Genomic DNA, 24,921 nt, shown 5'->3' on the forward strand with positions numbered 1-24,921 from the left:
TTCAGAATCCAGAAGTTCTCTTTTTACTTCTAGATCTAGATCTGAATTTAGAGGATCACATTTAGGATCAGCTAGATCAAGACTTAGTTCTGCTTGAACATTTCGTTCGCTACGATCTAGATCTGGATGAATAGGGTCCTGTCCTGAATCTAGAAGTTCTCGTTTTGGTTCTTGATCTGAGTTTAGATGATTATATTTAGGATCAACTAGATCAAGATTCAGTTCTTCTTGATCATCTCGTTAGCTACGATCTAGATCTGGCTGAATAGGGTCCTGTTCTGAATTCAGAAGTTCTCGTTTTACTTCTAGATCTAGATCTGAATTTAGACGACACATTTAGGATAAGCTAGATGAAGATTTAGCTCTGCTTGAACATCTCGTTCAAGCATAACTAATTAGGAACCTGTTCTATTATATCGTGTAAATTGTCGATTTAAAATCGATGATCAAGTTCATTATAAATATTATGTGCAAGTTACAATTCCCAATTTCCGTTAATTACATAATATCAATGTCAATAATAATTATTATTTTTATAACCATTTAATTTCCAAAAAAATACGGCATCTGTCGAATATGATGTTAACATGCCTCCCTATATTTAATTCTACTGATAAGAGAATGGATATAGATATTCCATGAAAAACTCTTATATCGTTATCACATTGAAAATCGTTTCATTGTGAGTTCAATGTGTTCCAATTCCATGTGAGACATTTTGATTTGATCGTTTTCTTTGGCGGTGGAACAAAATGAGTGATATTGTACCACCCGATCCACCTGTAAGTTTAAATTAATATCACATTTAACACCTTGGATTTATAACAATGTCTCAATTTGAAAAAACAAACATTTTTTTTACTGCAGTTATCTTGGTGGAACTATAAAAAGCAATAAAATGTTTCCGAGTAACAATTTAATTGTCTATTAAAATGGTAGTCAACTTGGTCGATGTTCTTTGACCCATGGAAAGAATAGTTTTAACTTTGGGAAAGATTTTTCACTTCTCGTTATTTACCTAGTAGGTTTAGGAGATTTTTTAAGATACTAAATAATGTATTTTGAATATGTCTTCAGAAGTTTTTAAATCTCGTTTAACGTTTTCAGTTGATAGTCATACAAGAAAATATTTTTTTCTCATAGCCCAGTCGAATTTGGACTTTATGGTGCGCAGTTCAGAGTTATCGGGTGAAGTAGAGATTAAGGTCGACGAAGAATCCTTATTTTTTAGATCATTCACAATATATCTTTAGCAACATTACGAGAATTGGCCGGTCTCCTAGCATAATAAATATACTCGGCGGCTTTTATTAACTTTTTCTATCCGAAAATTTCCTTAGGTAAAATATTTTTTGCAGATATACTTAAACTTTTAGTGAACCAGGGTTTATTTTGCTTATTTTTAATACGTCTAATGGGAAGTGAATGCTAGACTAGTTATTGCTTTTATGAATCAAAAAATTCGAGGCCCACTTCATTAATCAGTTGTTAGACCTACTTAATTATCAATTTGGAAGCTGCAAAAATTTTTTGTTACCTCAAGAGGAAAATGCATTTCCTTCCCAAGATATTGATACCTGTCTGGTCGCCATTTTTTCCCGGAGCGAGCATATGATTTTCTTCTAGTACCAATTGGTGAACTTTTCTGATGATATCACTGCTTGGCGCAGCAAGCTGAAACGGCCACATTTGGATTTAGTTGCCTAAATAATGGGACAGTGTCTAATTAATTTTTAGATTGAGATGAAACATTTTCAGACAACCCTCGTATGTACAATTATTCTAAAGATAAAAAAGCGAGCGGGGATTTTTTGGATAGCAACATTAGTTTTTCGTTGTTAATAATAAAAAGCAGTTTTTTGCTATAAATTCAGCGAAAAGTATGGTTTAACATAAAATGAGACTACAAAATTATTATCGTTTTATATATCTACATGTTTATGGAATAATTGTATAATAAAATATATTGTTAGTAAATATTATCTGTTATTCTCATTATTTATTCATCAACTGACAGTATAATATTAATATTATCGTTAGACAAGCCCAAACCTAAAGCTAGATAAGAATAATCACTCGCAATAATAATAATAATATTGTTAAATATTCATATACTTATTGCTGGTAGTTATACAGTGAGTGTAATTATGAATGAAATTGAAAAAACCTGAAAATTATCAGAGTGACATGATAGATTCAATACTAAATTAGATATAAAGAATTGAAGGGGTAAAATCTTGTCTATGCACGTCTCCAAACACGTTTCTGTGACTATTATAGTATTTGTTCAGTGGCAGTTTGAAACACGAGCAACGTTTCAATCTCAAATCTCGTTACATAGAAAAAAAACTCCGACTGGGTGCTATAAATTGTTACAAGAGGCTTATAAGGACAATTCTCTATCTCGTCCGCGTGTTTTTGTGTGGTGTAGTGAGGGCCGAGAGAGCACTGAAAATGACCAGCACCCAGGTCGCCATGTGACTGTTTCAACTCGGAAAACACTGACCAAAATCAACCAAATTGAGCGTGCAGATCGTAGAATGAGCATCCGGATGATTGCCGAGGTTGTAAAAAAATTACACATGACAAAAGTCTGTGCCAAAAAAACTGACTCCTAAACAAAAGCTCTTGCGTCAACGGGTCTACTCAGATTGAAAGGTTAGAAAAAGATCTGCTTTGAAAGGTACCCGATTTGAGTCGATGGAAACGGTAAAACAAAAAACCCCATAGCTCCTAAAGGCATTTACCAAAGAAGATTCCCAGCACTGCTTCGATCAATTTGTTTCTATACCAAATGTCCTCTGCAATCGATTGTTTTGGCTGTTTTTTCGTTTTAGGAGTAGTGATGGATTCAAATTTCATCTACAGTTATGAATCGAAATTTTCAAGACTTAACAAATGTTCATTCGAATGCGCTTCTGATCTAAAGTGAGCGAACGCAGCACCCAACGCGCGGATTCAGTCAGAATATTATAAATGCGTTCTTTTGATATGTGGATATAGCCTCTTCTATTTCTATAACTTTAATCCATCCAGTACCATTTGGTGATACCACTGATTGTCGTAGTTTTCAGCTGTTCTGAACGCTCGTCCCCAGACAAGTTTATACGGCCACGTTTGAATTCAGATGATCAAAATTTTACGTTCGTAAATGATTATGCAAAATCTCGTAACTTCTATTTCATCTGCATAGTCATATTATGCCTAATTCGCTTATACGATTGTTAAACTAATTGCCCAATCTAAATGGCGAAGATTTTAATGAAAATCTTTCTGCGGGTTGGGGTTAGATCAACCTTCATACAAAACTATTAGTTTTGAAAAGTTTGTTTACTATTTTTGGTATTTTCACCCCCTAGTGCTTTTTTTATTGCTTCTTCTACTTAACATTTAATTGTGTGGTTTATTTCAAGTGTTTTGATTTTGATAGATTAGATTATGAAAATAGACATGTTTTCAAAATTGCATCTATGCGTGTCAGGCCATGTTATCGGAAGAAGTATAAACAAATTAAAAACAGTTTGCTAAATCGGTAGCTATATCATCATGAGGCTCAAGTACCCCTATAATTTACGGTGTTTGGAATATTATTTTCATTTTACGGCTGTCAACAGATAATTAGTTCGTGATAACAGGTTATATTATCATAATTTTCTTTATTGGGTTATAAATAGAATGTCGATCCGTGCGAATACGAGCGTTGCTTTTTTTATTAATTGAATAAATTAATCATTCTGACAATTTTGTTCGGCGTTAGCCCGTTTTTAATTATTCCTCGATGTTTATTTTAAACCAACACTAATAATTATAAATTAAAACTGAATATGCTTTTAATTCCTACCTATAAAGATGCTTTCTACGTTATTTTTAAGCATAACATTTTTAATATTACTTTATTCACGCATTGTGGTACAGTAGTCACTTCTGATTTATTTATTCTAACATACGAGTTTTTGAAGATATTGATTTTATTATCGACCTCCTACTCTATTCGATAATTCAATAGAACCTCGGAATGTATTCTAAATCGTCCTCTACCTACACTCAAGTGATCAAATCAAAGCAAATTATCCTTTTTATTCGATGCTAAGTTTTTCAAATATCTTTTTAACTTTCCTTTTTTATTATAGTGATCACAAAAATTCCAGTTATCTTTATTAATTTATTTTTGTTTCAAGCAAATTTTATATAATAGTTTAAATTAGTATAGAAATACTAAAACTTCACACATAGTCACAAATAGAATTGATTCTTAACCAGTTTATAACCAAACTGTAATACGCATCCTAAAACTATGGAGGGTAGAGGTAAGGAGGACCATCTCATATGGGGGCTTGTAGAGGGTAAACTAAAATTCAAAATTTGACCAGTATGGCGCTCCTGTCGGACGAGATATCATATGAACTTAGTTATTTATATATACCTGAAACGGCAGTGTTGAAATTTAACAAAAGCAACCTCTTAATTGGATTATCCAGTAAACATCGACGCATCGGTGCATTTTAAGAAATGTATGTAAATATTGGGGACGATCCAAAGGATCTATTGAGTCCTTTTTTCTTGGGAACCTAGTGATCTGTTAATCCCTCTTAAAAAGTTCAGAAGGTGAGATGACTTAGCTTCCTATTTCATATGCTCTGCACGAAAGAATCTGTACGCTGTATTCTTTTAATGTCCATTGAGATTTCCGATAGGACTCCTGCGTATTGATCCTCTATTGTCCTTTGTAAGCTATCCAGTATTCTCTTAATGTAATGTTATATCCAAATCATTTATATATTCTTTTTTTTTTTAGAATTATGACTATCCAATTTATCCAAGCAACACATTGAGTATCGTTCCGTCAGAGACAAGACAATTTTTTTATTGGTTGATATTGACGTTATCGGTTCTTTCCATTGTAGGAAACATACTTGCCATTAGATCAATTATTGAGAGGTATGTAATATTTACTTAATTATACTTTTTTTTTCTAATTGAATCATTCAAATTTATATTGTTTCGTTATAAAGTGAAATCATAAATTCTTTTTCTTTTTTTACAAATCTTCTTTTCTGGCCCCTAAACAGTACAATGCTACTGACACCAGGGTCTAAAATTTAACAAAACAACTAAATATTATTTTAAATATAACAAAAAATAAAAATCAAATTAACAAATTCCTTATAATTTAGTAAATAAATATTTCAGTCTTTTCACAACATATAAAGGAAAGTCTTGGGCTTTTTTTGTTCTTACAAATTTGTTCACTAGCTCTTCCTTCTTTCTTATATTGGCAGTGCGTATGTGGCAGTTTTTTCAATTACACTTTAGCTGATATATTAGCTTAACTTGTTCAAACTGCTTTAGTTTCTCAAAATTTAAAATGTGGGGGGTGCTATATGGTAGTGAGTAGATTATTTTTATACATTTATTTTGTAGTCGCTATAATTTTTCTAATGATGTAAGGTGTGGCACTACAAAACTGTTATACAGTCTTTCTTCTGGTTGTGTTTTATTAACATGTTCGCATCATCATTGTAAAGCCTTCCAATCCTTTGGATTATGGCTATAGCTTTTAACGCTTTAAAATTCTTTTTTAAATAATTTATTCCTCGTTTTCTATTTTTGTTTTCTTCATACTATATCGTTTGTTTTGGCTGCTTTTGTTATTATTTTCCATTCTTTTCGGTTCCGGTATTTTGGTCTCCAGAACTCTTATGTCCTCCTCTATCAAGTTTTTTTCGGCCTATCCCTTCTCCTTGACCACAATGGGATCCATTGCGTTATTATGGTTTTCTTCTCATTATATGCCCGGCTCAGATGAGCCTTTGTGCTTTTATGTATCTCACTATATTCTCCTTCACCAGTTCTGTCTCTATTTCTTCGTTTTTCTTTGCTCTCCTTTCTCCTTCCTGAGTTATGTTTGGGCCTGTTATAGGTTGGTCTGGTAGGGCTGTTATAGGTTTTTGTTTCTTCCATAGGCTTGATAGCCCCTTTGTATCCCATCCTTTATCCTCTTTTTGGTTGTTTGTCCCAACGTTATTGCTAGATAGTTGTATTTGCTAGTTTTCAGTTGGTTTGCTCTCTGTTCTGGTTTCATTTATATTTAGTCTATACACCTACTTATAATTATAATTTTAGATCTTTGTTTACAGATGTTTCAAGTTCTTCTTTTGTGTATCCTGATGTAACAATTACAGTGTCATCTGCAAACATGTAATACTTTGATTTAACATTTACTAACTGTAGACTGTGAACATAGAGTAGGTATTGCAGTGGTCCAAGTACTGACTCTTGTGCCAATCCGACACTAAATTTTTTCTTTTGAATTTCTACAAGTCAACAGAATGTCTTGCAAAAAGTCTCGGTTTATTTCAATGTTAAGTCGAACAGGTTTATGATTGAAACGGCTATAGGACAATCTAATTTTACAAACACAACTATTGTGGTTGATGTAGATCGACTTATTAGTACTACTACTGGATGGATAGAGATGTAACCCCAAATGCAGCTGGAAATATTTGTTTTTTGGCAAGTACTAGCTGTCGAGGAAATTATATTCTAATGTTAAATCACTGAAAATAGTTTGTTTCCATCAAATGGGATGTATCGCTATCAAAGCTACGCTCAGCAAGAAGAAGAACGAGAAGAAGAGAAAGCGAAATAAGAAGCAGATTATATATTGGATAATAAATTTTCTTGAGTTTATTTTTAATTTTTTAATTTAATTTTCTATTATTGAATCGTTTTCAATTGAAGAGGATCATAATAAACGTACATATCACGAAAAATATAATTTTTCCCACTGTTTTAATTCTTACACCTCCACAATTTTTGTCTGAACTTGTTTTTTGACGAATATTTTCTCAAAATTGCGTTAAATCTCATTTATGTAACGATATGGCGACTTTTCGTAGATCGATTATGATAGTGTTCTGAACATTTATTCTACTTTATTTATTTCTTTATTTATTCTACATCTAAGTTTGAATTGAAACTAATAATTTTATTGAAAATATTTTGTTAATTTTGATATTGATCGATTAAATGCTTAATATTTTTTAGGAAAACAAAATATTTACAGAAATTTTGTATCTTCACTTTATCATTGACGGACATGTTTAGTACTGTAATGTACGCAATAAACGTTCTCAATATGCTATCGAATGAACTCACCGCTTGGGTAAGTTTAATTATTAATTAATTACAAAATAAATTACTCTGGACTCAATTCTGAATTAGGTTTTCGATTTTTTTTTATCGCGCATTGTTTCTTATTCCTTTATAACCTTAAACAAAAAGAAAAGTTCCAAAAAAATAGAATATCGTTATCATAAATTCGTTTTAGTCCGCTCAATCCAAACATACAAGAGTACAATTCGTATACAGCTAAAAATTGGTAGGAATATTTGAAAAACCATTTAAAGTGAGCTTGGAAAAGTCTTCATCTAAATTTTAGATGACAAAAGAAATTATATCTAGTTTCAACCAGATTGTGCATCACAAACTAGTGTTTACATTAGAGGTGGATTGGTAAATGAGGACCAATAGAGGCTCTCAACATCTCCAGTTCTTCTTCTATACAGTTATTCAAAATTGAAGGTCACTATAGATTACAGACAAAGTTAATTATTCCGGAAGAATGTATTAATCAACTTAACCTTCCAAACATCCACATTTCAACGGTAAATTACATCACCGTATCAAAACTAGTCGCTTCATCATTCATCGCAAATTATTAAAAAAATTGACAATCGAAATTAGAAATCGGTTTATTACAGGATTTTTTCTTTTTATTACATGCAAGTAGAAGTTACTGGTATAATCCAATTTTTGAATACATCCACATTATAATTATGGTTGTGATTTTAGAATTTGGGGGAATTTCTTTGTTTCTTCATACCCTCGGCACAAACTTTTGGAACAACTGCCAGCTCATTTATGTTGTTGGTGATTGCCTTGGACAGAAATCGAAATTGTGTGCAAACGTTTAGTAAATGTAGATGGAATCCGAGACCGATCAGTTGTATACTATATATTACGTTTCTTCTTGCTGTATCTGCTGGTAAGTAATAACCATTCAATATAATTTGAGTGATTGAATGTTTGGCAATGTCTATATGTGACAATGGATGAAACATGGATCCATCTCTTCATTACGGAATCAAAACGATCATCATCTGAGTGGACTGCAGCCGGTGAACCACGTCCAAAGGAACAACAGTCAATTGGAAGAGTTATGGCTTCATGCGCATGGAGTATTCTTCATCGACTATCTCCAAAATGGAAAGACAATCAATAGCGAATACTACATAGCGTTGTTGGATCGTTTGAATTCAAAAATCAAGGAAAAACGGTCTCATATGTCAAAGAAAAAACAACTGTTTCACCAAGACAATGAACCGATTCAAAAATCGATGGAAACGATGGTTAAACTGAACCAATTGCTTCCTCGTTCACCGTACAGTCCAGATCTGGCCCCCTAATGACTACTGAACTCACCGGAAAAAAAATTCAGCTCAAATAAAGAAGCAATTGCTGAAACTGAAGTCTATCTTGAGATAAAAGACAAATTCTTCTACAAACACAAGCATTGAGAAGTTAGAGAAGCGTTGGAATGATTGTATTGCTCTTGAAGGAGATTAATTTGATTATTTTGGCAAAAAATGTATTTGTGGAAGTAGGACACTTTTTAGTGACTTATCAGTCCAATTTGTCTCACAACAACTCAATCGGTCTACAGTAACGGCCAATTATCATTTTCAGTACATTCTTCCTTTTCAATTCTTTCAAATACTTTTTGCTCAGTTTAGAGGAATGTTTGGGAACATTGCCATGCTGAAAGATCAATTTTTTTTAGTCCTCAGCCATCACCGAGCCTCCGTCGTGTTTGCAGTCAGGATTGTACAAGGATCTAACATCCGTACTTCCTTTGACCTACCCATAAAATTTCTCCTTTGATTCCAAAAATTTCAAAAGTTGATTAATCGCTCTCTCATTCTTTGACTCCAATTTTATGTTGTTTAACCCACCGCAACCTCTTAATTTTATTTGGAATTTCTTTACTGCCAAAAAGATCCCTAGATTCATTGATCTACATCTGTGCCCGTGAGTTGTAGATCACGTTTACTGATCTTCAGCGATTGTGGTTTTCTGAGGCTTTCGGATTATTTTTAATTCGGCCACAATGGTAAGATTTTTTTTGCATAGACCTACGATTAATCCACGAGTTTCAACCGGTAGTTTTACCCTTTTTAAAACTTACAAGTCCGAATTTGCGACAACGAAAACGATCTTGACAAAAAGATGTCACTGAAGAAATAATTCATAGTTAAAGATTAATAAATAAACTAGCCAGTATTATATCCGCAGAAAGACTTTCGCTTTACAATATGAAAGAGAAATTTGTTAAAGTGTATTATTTTGAAATTATAGATTATGTCGTGGGCAGAAACTTTTGTCCGATAGTGTATAAACGTTACAATGTGACGTAAATAAATGTTATAATTTAAGAATTCTATTCGATTTTTGGGGGAATATTCATAAATACATGATTTGTTTCAGCAATTTCGTATCCCATGCAAACATATTTCAATTACGAACCTATATGGATTTTAATGGTGCCTTATTCGGCAGACAAAGCGAACTATCAACTGGATTATCTGTGCTTCGCAACAAAAAATAAACTGAAACAGTATTACATAACAATCGACATTGTTATTTTCGCACCGATCATTTTAACGTTTACATGTTTCTATATACAAATAGCCACGTTAGTATGGAAACATCGGAAACCAGTTACTACGAAAATCGGTGGTTACGAAACGAAACAATCGGAAGATTCGACAAGCAGTTCCACTAAAACTACAAATACGAATTCTAGTGATAATTCAAAACGTACAATTATCAAATTAAAACATCAAAAAAATATTCAAGTACAAAGAAAGATTCGAACTTTTCGAATAGTACTAGTACTGATGATGTCTTTTATTTGCTGTAGGTTCCCTTATTGGTGTTACTATACTATAAGATTAGTAAGTTTGAGGAACGATGATACTAGCTGGAATTTACATTTCGCTTTGTTAGCATTGAATATGTTGAATTATGTGTTAAATCCACTTTTGTATACGTTTTTAAATCAAACGGTAGCCGCTATAAAAATGTTTAAAGAATTTCTATGGAAAATTTGCTGTTATTGCTTTTCCAACGACGAATTTCAAGAATTCGAACAAAACAGTCCATTCACAATAGATCAAGTGAAACCTGCTTGTGGTACTGTCCAAACTAGAACTAATTTAGGGCGTTTTGAAGACAAGAATGAAAAAATTGAAAAATTCTAGATAGAATTTCAAATACCGATTTATATTTATTCATCATAGTATAATAAAAACAATTTAAAATATGTTGTTGATATTATTTTTTCTCCTCATACTTTTCTTAACCAACAAAAAGTTTTTTTTGTTATTTTAATAGAGTTTCATTTAATTTTATCGTTAATTTCACTCCGTATTCGAGAGCCATCGTACTGCGCCTCTTAGAAAGCTGGCTTAAAAGCAAACGTCTAGAGCTAGCGCCAGAAAAAACAGAAAGTTGAGCTAACATGGTTCAATGTAAAAGGCACGCATACTAAAGCAGTATAGAGTTTGGCTAGACACGAAACTCATCCTCAAAAAGCACATAGAGAAAGCAGAGAAAACTCTTTCAGTTCTTGCGAGTATAATTGACGGTTCTAGTGCATCTAAGAGGAAAATCCATGGACAGATTTTGTACGTCGCACTAAAATGACATTTTGTCTATGACGCATTGTCGAAAGCTGACGCAAGAACAAATCTTATCCGGAGGTGGCAAGTGAAATGGGACAACGGAAAATATGACCGACGGACCCACCGGCTCATTCCTTTTATCGAAGTCTAGGTGAACAGGAATCTTGTGGAAACTGACTACTTCCCAACATAAGCACTCACAGGCCATGGATTCTTATTGCAGGAGACGATGCTACTGTTCCAAATGGGGAGAAATTGGAAACTTGTATACCCAGAAACGTGGACTAGGTTTCAATATTGCCAACATGATGAAATGCTTGTTAGAATCAGAGGAAGTACACCTTTGAAATAATACGGGCTATAATAGAAACCAAAGATAAAGAAAGTAGGAACTAGAGACAATGAAAGACAGCATTTGCAACGAAGCAATGCTAGAGCGGATACTATACCAAAGTGCTGGAGCCCAGTCCATCTCCTACAGGATAAAGTGTACCTCTTGTCAGGGTACTTACGTTATAATGTAGACTGAAAGAGTTTGCATAGTATCAGATCTGTTACTATGGTGTACGAGAAAATTTCTAAGACCTGGTCAGTTTTAGATGCGCCTCTTAGTGGTCCCCCATCACAGTAAGCATGAAAGAAAATAATGCAATTCGTTACTACCCAAGCGCCTACCAAATGAAGACAATCCTGATAGAAGCTAAAATTCTGCGAGTGTTCAGGAGGTGCAAATTATTACTGATCTATTCTCTGGTCGGATGAAACCTAAATTAAATTGAACGGGCGAATTAACCGTCCTTTTCCGTTTATTAGTCATCTGAGAACCGTTACAAAATAATTAGATGATCCTGGCATAACGGTATGAATTGGAAAGGAAGACGTTTAGCAAGAATTAACTGAGATTTTGAAAGTTTAAAAACGAGAAGTTGATTCTTTTAGTATTGATAGTCTATACACGGATAGACATGTTACAATTTTAATTGAGTGGATTAGTTTTAATTATTTTCAATTAATAATATATAACAAAAGTTTTTTTTGAGTATCTCTCATCGCCAATTAATGACTTGGTTTCCATCAATCGACATGCAACGAACAAATTTTTGTAAACGGAAAATTGATAATCATGAAAATATTTCATGTCTGGATCCAATCCAGCCGAGTTAATATATTCACAATTTACCGAAATACATTTACGATATTCCGTTGCGTTCTCGAGTTATTTTTAAATTTCTCGGGAAACTAGAACATAGACCAACGAAATTTCATTCAAGCAATTTTTTTCATAAAATGTGTTATATAGTGAACGTGTTTGTATCTTTTTAGTTCAAACCAAAATTGATTATTCAAGTTTGGGTAAGTTTTAGTTACGTACTTCATTCAAATAAATATACAGGATTATTAATATTTATAACAATGTTGGGTTCCATCTATTTTTAGCTTAATTATGCCAATTCCAATAACTATTCAACGTTTTCTGTTTTTATAAATTTTTTTACTAGCCGAATATAAAAAGCTCGTGATTTTTATCCGAAGAATTCGCGTTTTGGGGGCACTTTTCATGTTTTCTAAGAAGAAACACTAATGTTAATCGTAAGGAATATATCTTGAGATTGATGGAGAGCTTTCTGTCTCAAACGGTGTGCTTATACAGTAATAAATGTAGCATAGTATATTGATTCCAATATACATGAAACTGAAAGTCAAAAATTGATTGTTTCATCATCAACAACTTAGTTAATACCTATATTCAATCACTTTAAGTTCACGAGAACCATTATGAAGCTGGAACATGAAAACTTTATTTGGAACCGTTGGTGATATTCATACTACACCAACACTCACAATTGCACTGCCTGTTGCACGTTTCGATAACCAAGTTATCGTCTTCAGAGACATATGCATGATAACATCAAAAGAGCCCATTCGATGATTCCGACTAATATCTTAGTGACATTCTGACGTTATTCACGAATTGCTGGTTAAATATCCGTTCAGCACATACAGTTTTACTATTTATATTTTTCTGTTTTGGTTAAAAACGTCGAGGGATGTCGAAGTATTGCTAAAAGGCATAGCTAACTAAAATATTAAATAATTCGCGTGTTTATGAACAATTATTTCAGGTGAAAATGAGCGAAAAGTGTGAAATTTGCGGCGAACCTTCAGAATTAAAATGCTCCGCGTGCAAATCGGTTTCTTACTGTGGTAAAGAACATCAGAAACAAGGATGGAAAGATCATAAGATTTTATGCAAACCATACGAAGTAAGTACCAATTATCATTATTCTTCTCTTTCTTTTAAAATCTTTAAACCATCTATTTGTGACCAGTTTGAACCTCAGTACAATAACCAGTGAGATCATGTTCTGCAACGTGTGTCGTGAAACCCGACTTTGAACAAAGTACTAACTTGAAAACTGTATATAAATTAATCAGAAGTAGTAACGTATCTTTTTCACATATTGATAAGATGATTTCGTTATTTTGGAATGCCTCTTTAATTCTTTTGTCGCTATTAGAATTCTTTTCGTTTCTTTTATTTCATTTTGTTGTTTTATTTAAGATTGATTGGTCGATGAAAGTTTTCTCAATCTCTTTTTATTGGCGTATTCGTCTATTGCTTGAAGTTTTTGTTATCCTTTTTGTTTCTTCTTCAACATCTTTTTCATTATTATAATTTTCTTCTTTTTAATAACGACAATGTGGAAAGCATACATAACCTCACGTACTGATAGTTTCCGTATCCTTTTTCGTTACGTTTTAGATACAAACCGATCCTGTTTATGGAAAATGTCTGGTAGCAACTCGAGATATTAAGCCGGGAGATATAATTTTATCAGAATTACCACTGGTATATGGTCCAAGACCGCATATGGTAGAGGAAGGTCCTGTACCTTGTCCAGGATGTTGCAGGTTAGTTCGAAAACAGCTCGTACGATGATGAATATAATTAAATACGAAATTTTGCAGGTTGATAATAGGAGAGCAATCGGCGAGGTGCGATGGATGCGATTTTCCAATTTGTCATCCAGATTGTTCCGGTCTCAAAGATATGGATAGACACGGTCACGAATGTGTTATTTTAGGATTACGTGACGTGAAAGCTTTAAACGGTCTTCATGATTTTTACCGACAAGACGCACTTTTGGCATTGAGATGTCTCTTACTTCAAAACAGGCATCCTAAAAAATATGCACAGTTAATGAATATGGAAGGTCACATGGAAAAACGAGGTTCCAATACAGAAATTTACAGGTAATATGCGTTTTAATTTTTTTTTAATTAATAATTGATTTTCGCACATCGTACCACAGATAAGAGCAGTATATTTATGTATTTCTATTCTAGCGCAATTGAAGAACGAATAGTAAACTATTTACATGAAAATTTCTTCCATCCGATGACCATCTTAGAAGGAAGATCCGGTAAAAAAGTTTTGAATGACATTTCTAAAGAAACTATTCATAAAATATGCGGAATTATTGATATAAACGCATTGGAAATAAATCAAAACGCAGAAATTACTGCCATATATCCGACAGTTTATTTACTAGAACACAACTGTTTACCCAATACGACCCACGTCTTTGATAACGACGGTTACAAGATTACCCTCAAAGCTACGTTGCCAATCAAAGCCGGTGATCACATTACAACTATGTATACTCATTGCCTTTGGGGTACGCAAGCTAGGAGAGAGCATCTTAGAGAAACGAAATACTTCGATTGCCAGTGTCAACGTTGCAAAGATCCTACTGAATTGGGTGAGTTGTATACATAAAAGTGAAGACACCAACATCAGATGTGTCCCGTAGCAATTATTGTCAAATCCCGATTTGAGGCTATGAAAAATTTTTTCGTACAAATGATTGGAAAAGAATTAAAGTTATATTTATAACTAAATTATTGCAGGTTCCTATTTGAGTGCATTAAAATGCCTCGGTACCGATGGCGAACCCTGTGGTGGTACTCAGCTTCCAATTAACCCCGTTGACGACAAAACGGAATGGACCTGTGATAGTTGCTCCGTTAAATTGACCAATGAAGAAGTAGGTTTTTTAGTAAACGGTATTGGCGAAGAAGTCGATCATGTTCAGCTCACCAATCCTACTGTTAAAGACTTAGAAGCGTTATTGACTAAAATGAATACGTTTTTACACCCTAATCATTATCACGTTTACGCTGTTAAACATTCTTTGATACAATTATATGGTTATCAGCAAGGTTATACTCCTACACAAATTACTGATGACTGTCTGGTAAGAAAAGCGACTATGTGTAGAGAATTATTGGACATAACCAACAAAATCGACCCTGGAAACGCAAGGTAATTTTTTTAAGTCTATTTATCAATTTTTCGTTTTATATATTGAAATTAAATAAACTTTTGTTAACTCACCATAGTAATATAGAGTATAGTAGTATATTAAGAACCACATGATACAACAAAAAGAAGACTATGGTGATTATTTTGTTCCAGATTGGCTGTTTATCGAGCAGTTCTTCTTCACGAATTGTACTTGGCAGATTGGATCACCATCAAGAGAAAATGGGACCTTGGAATTAAAGCTAAAGTTAAATCTGTTTTAATGATGTTGAATGAATGTAAAAACTGTTTAACGCAACTTCAAGAGGTATTGAAGAACGAAAAAAATACTCCGGCTGGAGATAAACTGATAAATTTGGTGGAAAATTCTAAAAAAGAATTTAACAAATTCATCGAACGAAATAAAATTGATTTATCATCGCAACATAACGGAAATGCTATTAATGGAGCCGATATAGAAAAATAATTATTTTTTTAATTGCTGAACGTGAATTTTGTAACTAAATATACTTCTGACTATTCGATTCATCTATTTAATTACACCTTTAAGCAGTGTCACTTAATCTGCGGGGCTTTGACTCCTTAAAATGTGGAAGACAAAAAAAAATTATCAGTTTTTGAAACTGCTGAAGTGTCACCAGTTTAGACAAAGTTTCTTCAATATAGATGGCGTTATCATGTATATTTTTTAGGTTAGGTTTTTTAATAATGCTGGTCTGATCACGTTAGAAAAAAAAATTAAGAGAAGAGAATGAACAAATAATAAAATAGAAATTTTTTTATAAAATTAATTTAGTTAGACTTATAGGTCGTTGTTTAGAAAACACGTTCCATTTACATTTGAGGAAAGCATTTCACACTTTAACTCGACATCATTGATCATATAACATTAACGAATTGAATATTAAATAGTTTTAAATAAATTGGAACTAAACAGGCTGATGTTAAAGTCGATAGAAGACGAATAGATTGCAACGGACATTTTCCAGAATGTCGTGGGAGCATACAACAGTATGACTAGAAGCTCAATTAATAATGCAATGAGTAAAAGGGACACACCTGATATAACCTGAAGAGGAATAGAGGCTAATCTGGAAAACGGAGAAGTGGAATCTACTCTGGGACAAGTTACCATGAAAACAAAGAACCAAAGGAGGTTGAGGACAGTCCGTGTCCAGAAAATACAGCTACAGCAGGTTTAAAGTCACTAGTGCTAGGGGTAACGAAGATTGTACATGCCAAATAAATGAAATACCTTGGTATGTTTCGATCATAGGTTCAGATGGAAACAAAGAAAAAGCTCCAATGTCTGCGAAGTCAGAGGAGTGCAGATCAAAGGAAAAAATTGTGCAACATATTTTAGGTCACTATGTGTGACTAAAAGTTGAATTACAAGAATTTAGATGGAAAATATTATTTAGATAAAGGGGATGATACTATAAAATACTAATTAATTCGTATTAATATAAATCTAGATGAAATCACACTTGTCCAACTAGTGAATTACATAATCATTTTTTATACAGTTTTTATTCATAAAAGAAAAATTTTCATAAACATTAATTAAACAATATTTCAAAAACTTAAGGGAGTGGGCAGGTGATTTTCGAAACAATTTAAACCGTTTGTTTATGTTCGCTAAGCCAATTTTCAAAACTTTGTCGATTTCTATTCACTACTTCTAATAATTTCCTTCCAGCCGACGTGTTTTGTTCGTAGAATAAAATTCTTCTATTTTCTTCGAGAATTTCGGAAATTTCTTTTTTTATTTGATCCGTATAAAGATTTTGCGTCGGTTTGTCGAACGTTGTCGTCAGTATTTTAAATTGTGCCATGAATCGTTCATTCAATAGAACTCCCAGATATAAACTGAGTCTGAAAAAGAAATAATTTTTTAACGTAATATTCAGTTTTCGTTACTCAGTATATTGGAATTGGAAGTTATTCTTCTCCCCTCTCTCACTTAACACCTGCATGAATGATAACGCGGTTATCGAATATTCTAGAATATTCTCAACCTCGAATATTCGAGAGCAAGAAAACGTCGGGGCTTCAAATGAGATTGCTGGGATAAATGGTTGTATCTCGTGGGGTTGTTTAAGTGAATTGTTCTTAGAGAAGCTCCGAAGAAAGTTCGCGGAGATCGAAGGTATAAATAAAGATAAGAAAATGGCTACCGCATTAATAAAAAAAATTATTTCTTACCTAGCATTACCTGGATCGAGTTTTCTTGTTAAATCAATTAATTCATCGCATTGACTTAATTTTTCCATCCAAACCATAGGATCGTTTTGATCTATTTGTTTATCAGTAAATATTTGGATAAGCGTATGTTTTATATTGAACAATAAATAATGATTGGGATGTAAAAAATGGAGAAGCTTGTTTAACAAATCTTCTAGTTCCTCCTTGTTTGGAGCTTTCGTCATGATTTTGTCCACCTCGTGACTTAAATGATTGATGAATTTCACTATATCCTGAAAAAAGAACCAACTTCAAACGACCCAACAAGTTCCTTTATCAAAATAATCGTTTCAGTTATATGTAGGGTTTTTCAATAATAATGTACTATTCGATTGGTACCAATTTTTTCTAGGTTATATATGTTTCTAAAACTTTAAAACTGCCGTAAGGATTGCTCGGATTATTGGAAAAGGAAAGCTGAAAGTATACCCATTACTAATTGGAAAAAAAACGCTCTATTGTCGTGGAAATGTAACTAGTGGTCGATTTCAGAGTCGCGAAGAGCGTTACAGTATGAAAATATTGAATTTTTGAAAAACTGATGGTTTTCAGACGAAGGACGTTTTTATTTTTTAGTGTAAATCGTTTCATAAATCGATTTCTGGGCTTCACCATACCCCATGAAGTTCAAGAATTTCGTTTAAATAGTGCAAAATTGAGGCAACTTGCTATAATATTTTTACCGCAATTCGTCAATTTCTTCAAGAACAGTTTCCCTCATTCTTCAGATCTCACCAACTCCAGACGCATATATTTGGGGCTGGGCTAAAACTGCCTTTTTAAATGGTCATTACGAACCATTAAAAACTGCAGTTATAATTTTCGTGAATCTAAGGCAACCCTTATTTTATAACATAACAGAAACATTCAAAACATATAATGAAGTATCAATAATAAATAATGAAATAATTACATTTTCGACTGACCTGTTCAGGTAATTTTATTTTACATTTACTGCACATCCATGCACCGTTGGTATAAGTTGGTGTTATGGGAAGTTGCCAACCACCACAGGATTCATCATCTTTCCCAGCAATGCATTTGAGCGCGCTAAGATATGTACCAAGTTCTGTAGGATCTTGACATCTCTTGCAAGTACATTTGAAATATTTAGTTTCCATTAGATGATCTCTACGGGCAGCTGTACTCCATAATATGTGAGTATACATTGTCGTTATATGTTCACCTACGGGAAGGTTGCTTTCAAATTTTCAAAATACAACAGTTTAACTAGGTTCGGGAAATGATGAAATCAATATTCAAATGTTAATCCAGTACTAAGTTGAAATTTTTGGAATCGTTGCTGTTATTCATACTACACTAACTATACTCAGAATTACACTGCCTGACGCACGTTTCGATAACCAAGTTATCGTCTTCAGAGACGGAAGGTAAACTATTTACCATATTCATAACAACATCAAAAGAGTCGATTAGATGCAAATTAGAACTAGAAGGTTAATTCATACCATAAAGAATGAAATACCTTGGAATTGATATAACCAGTTATGGAGACGTAGAAGACAAGGTAAGAGGACAAGTATCCAGAGCGGGATGTCTTTAGAACAAGAAATATAGGCACGAATTTACAATGGGACACTGAGACCTATACATCAGAAACAAATCAGCAATGAAAATACTTGGGCGAATCTTGGGAAAACCACCATTAGACCCAGAAAGCAGCGAAAACATCAGACGATTATGTGCCGTAGGAGGAGAGTCCCAGAAGTATCTAGCCTGAACTAGAGATGCTTGAAAAATATTAGTCACAATCTATACAGCATTGTTTCAACTATGAAGATGTCACGTTGTTTAGTATTTGTTTGGTAGCCATTAATAGTAAAACATGGAAAAAATGGGTCATCATTATGTGATACAATACTTTTATTTGAAAGTATTTGATAAAAATAGCGAAGAATAAATTTCCAATTGGAACACAAAGTAGAGGTCGACCACGAAAGAATGTATGACATTCTGGAGGTAAGATACGGAAGAAGGAACAGACGTTAGATTTATTAAGGATGAAAGAAGAGATGTATATTGACAATTAAAATATTTTTTATACCTTTTGGTATGGCCATGGCGGCTCTAAACGTAACCCTAAAATGATCATTTTCATCGATAATTTGCATTGTATTCGGAATACAATTGTGCTCCAATAAACTAGCGTTAGAGTACAAAATCATCGCGTCTACGTCTTCTGTAAGTTCGGTAGCATTTACATCGATAATACCGTAAATTTTGTGAATTATGTCTTCCGTACAGTTGGGAATGATAACTTGCCCTGTTTCTTTTTCGTACGATTTTAATGGTTTCAAATAATGTTCCATTAGAAAATCAAACTTCTCCTGGATCGCTCTAAAACGTGTAGTGGTCAAATTAAAAAATATTCTCATTCAAATTCTTTTTATTTTTCAATATAATCTATCTGACAGAATACCCTATGTATTCAAACTTACGTAAAAACATCAGTTCCCAATCCTCTTTTTTCCAAATGATCTTCCAGTTTCATCAGAATCTCCCACTTCTTTGGATTTGCTTTTTGAAGATATAAGGCTCTTAGAACTATCAATACATCAAATCTAAAATAGGAAATTTCACAACAAATTCGTAATACGTTTGAAATAATTTACCTGTAAAAGTCTAAAAACGATTTAACCTCACTACATGTTCTTAATCTAAGAATATTACATTCGAATCCATGATAAGAAGGAATATTTAGTCCTTCACAAGTTGTACTACAAACTGGCCATAAACAACCAGGACACATTTCACATATTTGATTAGAAAGTAACCTGAAAAAAGAGCATGATAATAGAAAGAAAAAATAAAGTACATAATATTTAAATACGAATAAAAGGGGTAGTAGAGAAAAAAGTTGTATGAATCAGTCCAAAGTATTTGTAGAGAATTCAATGTCGGTAAAAGTACTGTGAATGACTGGTGTAGGAACCGAAAATCCATTGAATCTTTTTGTACACAAATTGAAACTGGAAAAATTCTGTCTACTCGATGTAAGTTGATAACAAGTTGACGTGGCTGTGGTTTATGCAAGAGCGCAGGCGTGGTATTCCACTAAGTGGTCCAATTTTAAAAGAGAAGGCAATCATCCTTCACGCAAAACTGGGAGGAGAAGGTACGTTTACTGCAAGTGATGGCTGGCTGGCAAGATGGAAAAAAACGCTATGGAGTTCACTTTATCAGCGTATATGCGGAAAAAATGTCAGCAGATCAGCCAACAGCAAGTCAATTTTCAGAAAAGTTTAAGTGAATCATTTCTAGTGAAAACTTAAGTCCAGATAAAATTTATAAAATCGACGAAACAGGACCAAATTTTAAGCTGTTGCTTCGGGAAACATTCGCGACCCCACAAGAAATGTCAGCCCCAGGATTTAAAATCAACAAAGAGAGAATTACAATTGCTTTGTGTTCTAACGCATCAGGGTCACATAAGCTAACTCTCTTTGTAATTGGAAAATCAGTAAAACCTAGAGCATTCAAGAACCTAAATATGAGTTGTCTCCCAGTGTAATACAGAGCACAGAAATCTGCCTGGATGGACTCTTATTTGTTCAAAGAATGGTTTGAAGTTGCCAATTAAGGCTCTGCTTGTGCTTGACAATGCACCTACAAATCCTGAAGAGGACCCACTGTAAGGGTGACAGTGGCATCAAGCTTTTATATATGCCACCTAATGTCACAAGCATTGCCCAACCCATGAACAAAGGGTTAATTGAATCCTTTAAACGAAAATATCGCAGGAAACTTCTCTCCAAATCTACGTTTACAAAGTCTTGGCGGAAGGTCTGGCCGGATGTAGGAGAGATCGTTGACAAGGCCCAACGAGAAAACCCAAATCCTGATGAAACCACCATGACTACACCCAGATGTACCCAGGTGTTGGAACAAGATGACAACCAATCAATGTTATCAGATCTTCAACGACTGCCTACAACAGGTGATCCTAACAACCTTGTTGAGAGTGACGTTATGGAATGGATTGTAAGCAATGATGATGAGCTTGGCAATGAATTATTAAATGACGATAAAATTATTCAAGCTGTAATAAATCAAGATGCTAATGACATAGATGAGGAAGAGGACGGGGAAGAAGAAAGTAGTGAGAGAAATTTAAGCCATGAAGAGGGAAGGGTCGCACTTGAACGTGCAAAAATGTACGTTGAGCAACAAGCGTCTGCTACTGCTATTGACGTAATGTACATGAGAAAATGGCGTGACTATGCCTTCAAGAACACTATTGGTCAAAAAAAGTAAAAGAAAATAACAGATTTCTTTTAATTTTTAAGGTTATGTGTATTGTAAAGTGATTTCCGCAAATATATTTTGAGTTGGTTTTGTTCAGTGTGTATAGAATGTTTTTATTTTCATTATTATCTTTGAACCAGTATCTGTATTTACTTTTTAAATGTATTACAAAAGCGTATCTACGAGTTGTACAGCAAGGCCATTTAACAAAGACACGTCAAATCTTCTTGTTGTACAAAATGCTGTTAAAATGTTTTAACAACGTCTTTTGTTGATTTTTTAACGTAGGTAATAAGTTTAATAGGGTTATTTAAAACTTTGGTATTATATCCGGTTAGTCCGGCCATTTTGTCGTTCGGACGGTAGTCCGGTCGCGAGGTGGCCGAACTGGAGAGATTGTACTGTAGATAATTTACATACTTGCAGCAGCCGACACAGGGAAACCCTCCTTCTTGAATACGGTGAGGTTTTGGACCGAACACTAAGGGTATTTCGGAAAAAATTACACCACCAGGCTGTATATCTCTTGTCGCTTTTAAATACCTTCCCAAGTCTTTAGAATACGATTCCTAAAACATTTTATTTGAAAATTCTTAAAAAGTATAATCAAATTAATTATTAAGAAATTTTTATTCGAGTCCCATATCTGTACCACTAACAAAAACAAATACAAAAGCGATCTGCGAGGATTTGTTGCACCAGTTCCTGTCGGTCAAACAGTGATGCGATCCAAACTTTCCCAGAATCTTGTTCCACTTCAACGCAGCGATCCATCGATGAGGAATTTATTATGCTATAATTTTTGTACCTACTCTACAGTCCCGATATTGTCCACTGCGACTTTTTGATGACTTAGAGTACGGTTTGACTCCTGGGACCAATACGGAATCGTTGTATACCAATAAGATGTACAGAACTTTTTTTTTTCGTATTTAGGTTGCCTCTGTTTGTACAACTTCACAATGCTAATATTAAATGGACAAAGATGTAATAGCAATATGACGAAATCGAAACCTGAAGGGTTCCTCTTGATATATCACTTCAAGGTTATAATAATCGTGATCAGCTCTGCAATATATGCAGGCGAATTGTCTACAAAGAAACCAAATTCAGAGACGAAATATGCGGTGATCTATTGGACTGTTCTGTCAATTCAAACGTTGGTTCAAAAACTGTTCGAATTTTCTTTAGATAACCGTGTACAGTCCAATCTTTTTTCCAGATAATTCAGCACGTTCATACATGTTCTAAACAACTTTGTCTATTAAAAATTATCACAATTTTTACTTGTTGCATTTACATTTCTACTTTTTAAATTTCGCATTACTTAAAAAATTATTTACCTCAAACGGTCGACATTGATTTTTATGCTCTTTCCAATTTTCTTGCTGATGTATTTCGCTGCAGTAAAACACCGATTTGCAAGCTGAACATTTTCTTGTCGAAGGAGCTTTACAAACTTCACATTTATTGTTTTCATTATCAACACCTTCAGAAGACATCTTAACGGTCTACGGAAAATAACTATGACGGTTTAAAGCAGTAAAAAAATAGTAAAATCGTTTCTATATACATTAATGAAAACACGAGATTCTAATTTTAAAGAAAATCTGTACAAATGTGAAGTAGATAGTTCATTATATGTGAAAAATTTAATAATTGATTGGATAATGCAAAACGACGATCACAATTTGATTAAAAGGATTGTCTTGGGAAAAGGGGTGACATGTTCTAATCCTCTATAATAAAGTCCAGATTCGTCCACCTTTAGAATATTACTTTCATATTTGGAGCTAGATTCCTGTGCAAATTCTTAAGATGCTAGGCTCAATAGAGAAAAGAGCAGTTCGACTTATAGGCGATCCAGAGTTGAACAGGTTAGAGTACAGATACTACCACGGCTGATACTCTTCCGAGACATTCAACATAATCTCACCTAGAGATGTATTTGGGAGACCTTATCGACAGGTAGAGGTGGTTCATGAACACCGAGTTGGTCTGCAGGGCTTAATTCTTTGAAGAAGTGCAAGTCTGTGGAACCAGCTACAACAACAACATACAGAAGTTCAAGATCAATATCCATTAAAGAAATTTAAGATTTTCATTCAGCTCCGAACAATGAACTTCATCATTATATAACAACGACAACCAACTTTAAACCGGCATATTGAGGTAAAATAATTTATTTACTCACCTTTATACAGTTGAAAGGAATATCGAGTTTTCTTGGAGTATAACAATTGTTTCACTAGGGCATATTTTTATATTACAAATTTTTTGGCACTAGGTGTTGATACATAAGAATGTAAATGTCTATTTCGGCGACCTGTTCTTAACTAACTACAATCGAATTACGCTTAAAATAGATGATCAATTAAAAATCAAAGTACGGTCTCAGTTGCGCAAGCGTTGTTGACTTTTTTATTAATTACAATCGATTAAAAAAAAATGACTTACCAAATATAACTAAACTCGACTCGTCGGAACCTAGTAAAAATCAAATTTTAAGAAAATTTTCGATTTTTCACGTTCAACTCGCAACAAGTCAGCGAAAAATCAATATTTCTTTAAGAAAATTCAAATACGTGTCAATGTTTGTCGAAAATTTTTATTAAAATTCGGTTTTGACGAATTTAATTAAAAACGAACTTCATATTGGTCACTTTTTCGTGTTTCTAAGCGTCTTTTTAGGGGTTTACCGCTCGTCGAAACTTAATTGTAAACTATATCAAAAGTCATGTCACATTTCGTTATCAAAATTGATCAAAATGAGCAAAGCGCATTGATTAAATACTTACGTTTAAAAGAAGTGTAACTAAGTCAAATCACGAAAATTTGTTATATACTTTCTTGGAAGATTTAAATTCAAGATAAATTTTCCTAGAAGGGACCAAATTAAGATCAACTTTTCTTCATATGGTGACTTCTATTACAAGATTGAACCAAATAAAAAGCGGTAACAAAAGTCACTACAAGGCACTCAATAATCTGGTTGATAAAAGTGCGGTGGAGCTGCTCTGGGTTCCTAGACATAAAGGACTCGAAGAAAATTAAGTTGATAAAAAAACACCTTAAGATGTAGGAAAGGAAAGAAACATAAAAGAATGGATCCAGTCATATGTAGGTATGCCAAAATCTTCGTAAACGAGACGAAGCACTCAAACCAATCTTATTCACACACGGAGGAAAATATTAGGATTTTAATTAGTGGAAGAGCCTTGCTAGGATTCTCCAATTTTGAAAAGCTTCCATAGGGTTATCAAAGAGACTGTAATGGGATTACGTAAGCAACTAGGAGCAACGAGGCTTTCCCATTCTTAATATTAACATTAATATATT

General features: G+C 33.6%; 3 protein-coding genes across 7 annotated transcripts; 2 read left to right on the top strand and 1 right to left on the bottom strand.

The window, feature by feature from the left end:
* Positions 1–662: 662 nt before the first annotated feature.
* On the top strand, positions 663–10,384 carry LOC130892500 (probable G-protein coupled receptor No18). 3 transcript variants are annotated; one of them, XM_057797942.1, is made up of 5 exons: positions 663–782; positions 4,796–4,938; positions 7,048–7,165; positions 7,855–8,047; positions 9,547–10,384. In XM_057797942.1, the coding sequence occupies exons 1-5, from the start codon at positions 753–755 to the stop codon at positions 10,320–10,322; spliced, it is 1,260 nt and encodes a 419-aa protein (XP_057653925.1). In that variant the 5' UTR covers positions 663–752; the 3' UTR covers positions 10,323–10,384. The 3 variants fall into 3 exon arrangements, with proteins under 3 accessions (XP_057653925.1, XP_057653927.1, XP_057653928.1); XM_057797944.1 differs by lacking the exon at positions 663–782 and adding an exon at positions 3,936–4,085 and having other exon boundaries at positions 4,795–4,938; XM_057797945.1 differs by lacking the exon at positions 663–782 and adding an exon at positions 4,180–4,307.
* Positions 10,385–11,893: 1,509 nt separating this feature from the next.
* On the top strand, positions 11,894–15,596 carry LOC130893490 (SET domain-containing protein SmydA-8-like). The gene is made up of 7 exons (XM_057799679.1): positions 11,894–12,098; positions 12,869–13,009; positions 13,510–13,658; positions 13,716–14,000; positions 14,094–14,509; positions 14,658–15,072; positions 15,226–15,596. The coding sequence occupies exons 2-7, from the start codon at positions 12,875–12,877 to the stop codon at positions 15,536–15,538; spliced, it is 1,713 nt and encodes a 570-aa protein (XP_057655662.1). The 5' UTR covers positions 11,894–12,098; positions 12,869–12,874; the 3' UTR covers positions 15,539–15,596.
* A 987-nt stretch (positions 15,597–16,583) lies between these two features.
* LOC130893491 (SET domain-containing protein SmydA-8-like) lies at positions 16,584–24,921 on the bottom strand. Of its 3 annotated transcripts, XM_057799682.1 has the most exons (10): positions 23,777–24,920; positions 23,519–23,625; positions 22,926–23,093; positions 22,003–22,151; positions 19,950–20,111; positions 19,776–19,898; positions 19,382–19,674; positions 18,243–18,502; positions 17,278–17,549; positions 16,584–16,947 (listed from the first exon to the last, which is right to left on the bottom strand). In XM_057799682.1, the coding sequence occupies exons 3-10, from the start codon at positions 23,082–23,084 to the stop codon at positions 16,689–16,691; spliced, it is 1,677 nt and encodes a 558-aa protein (XP_057655665.1). In that variant the 5' UTR covers positions 23,085–23,093; positions 23,519–23,625; positions 23,777–24,920; the 3' UTR covers positions 16,584–16,688. The 3 variants fall into 3 exon arrangements, with proteins under 3 accessions (XP_057655665.1, XP_057655666.1, XP_057655664.1); XM_057799683.1 differs by lacking the exon at positions 23,519–23,625 and having other exon boundaries at positions 22,926–23,106; positions 23,777–24,921; XM_057799681.1 differs by lacking the exon at positions 23,519–23,625.

This window comes from Diorhabda carinulata, chromosome 4 (assembly GCF_026250575.1).
Source record: "Diorhabda carinulata isolate Delta chromosome 4, icDioCari1.1, whole genome shotgun sequence".
In the NCBI taxonomy this organism is placed as follows: domain Eukaryota; kingdom Metazoa; phylum Arthropoda; class Insecta; order Coleoptera; family Chrysomelidae; genus Diorhabda; species Diorhabda carinulata.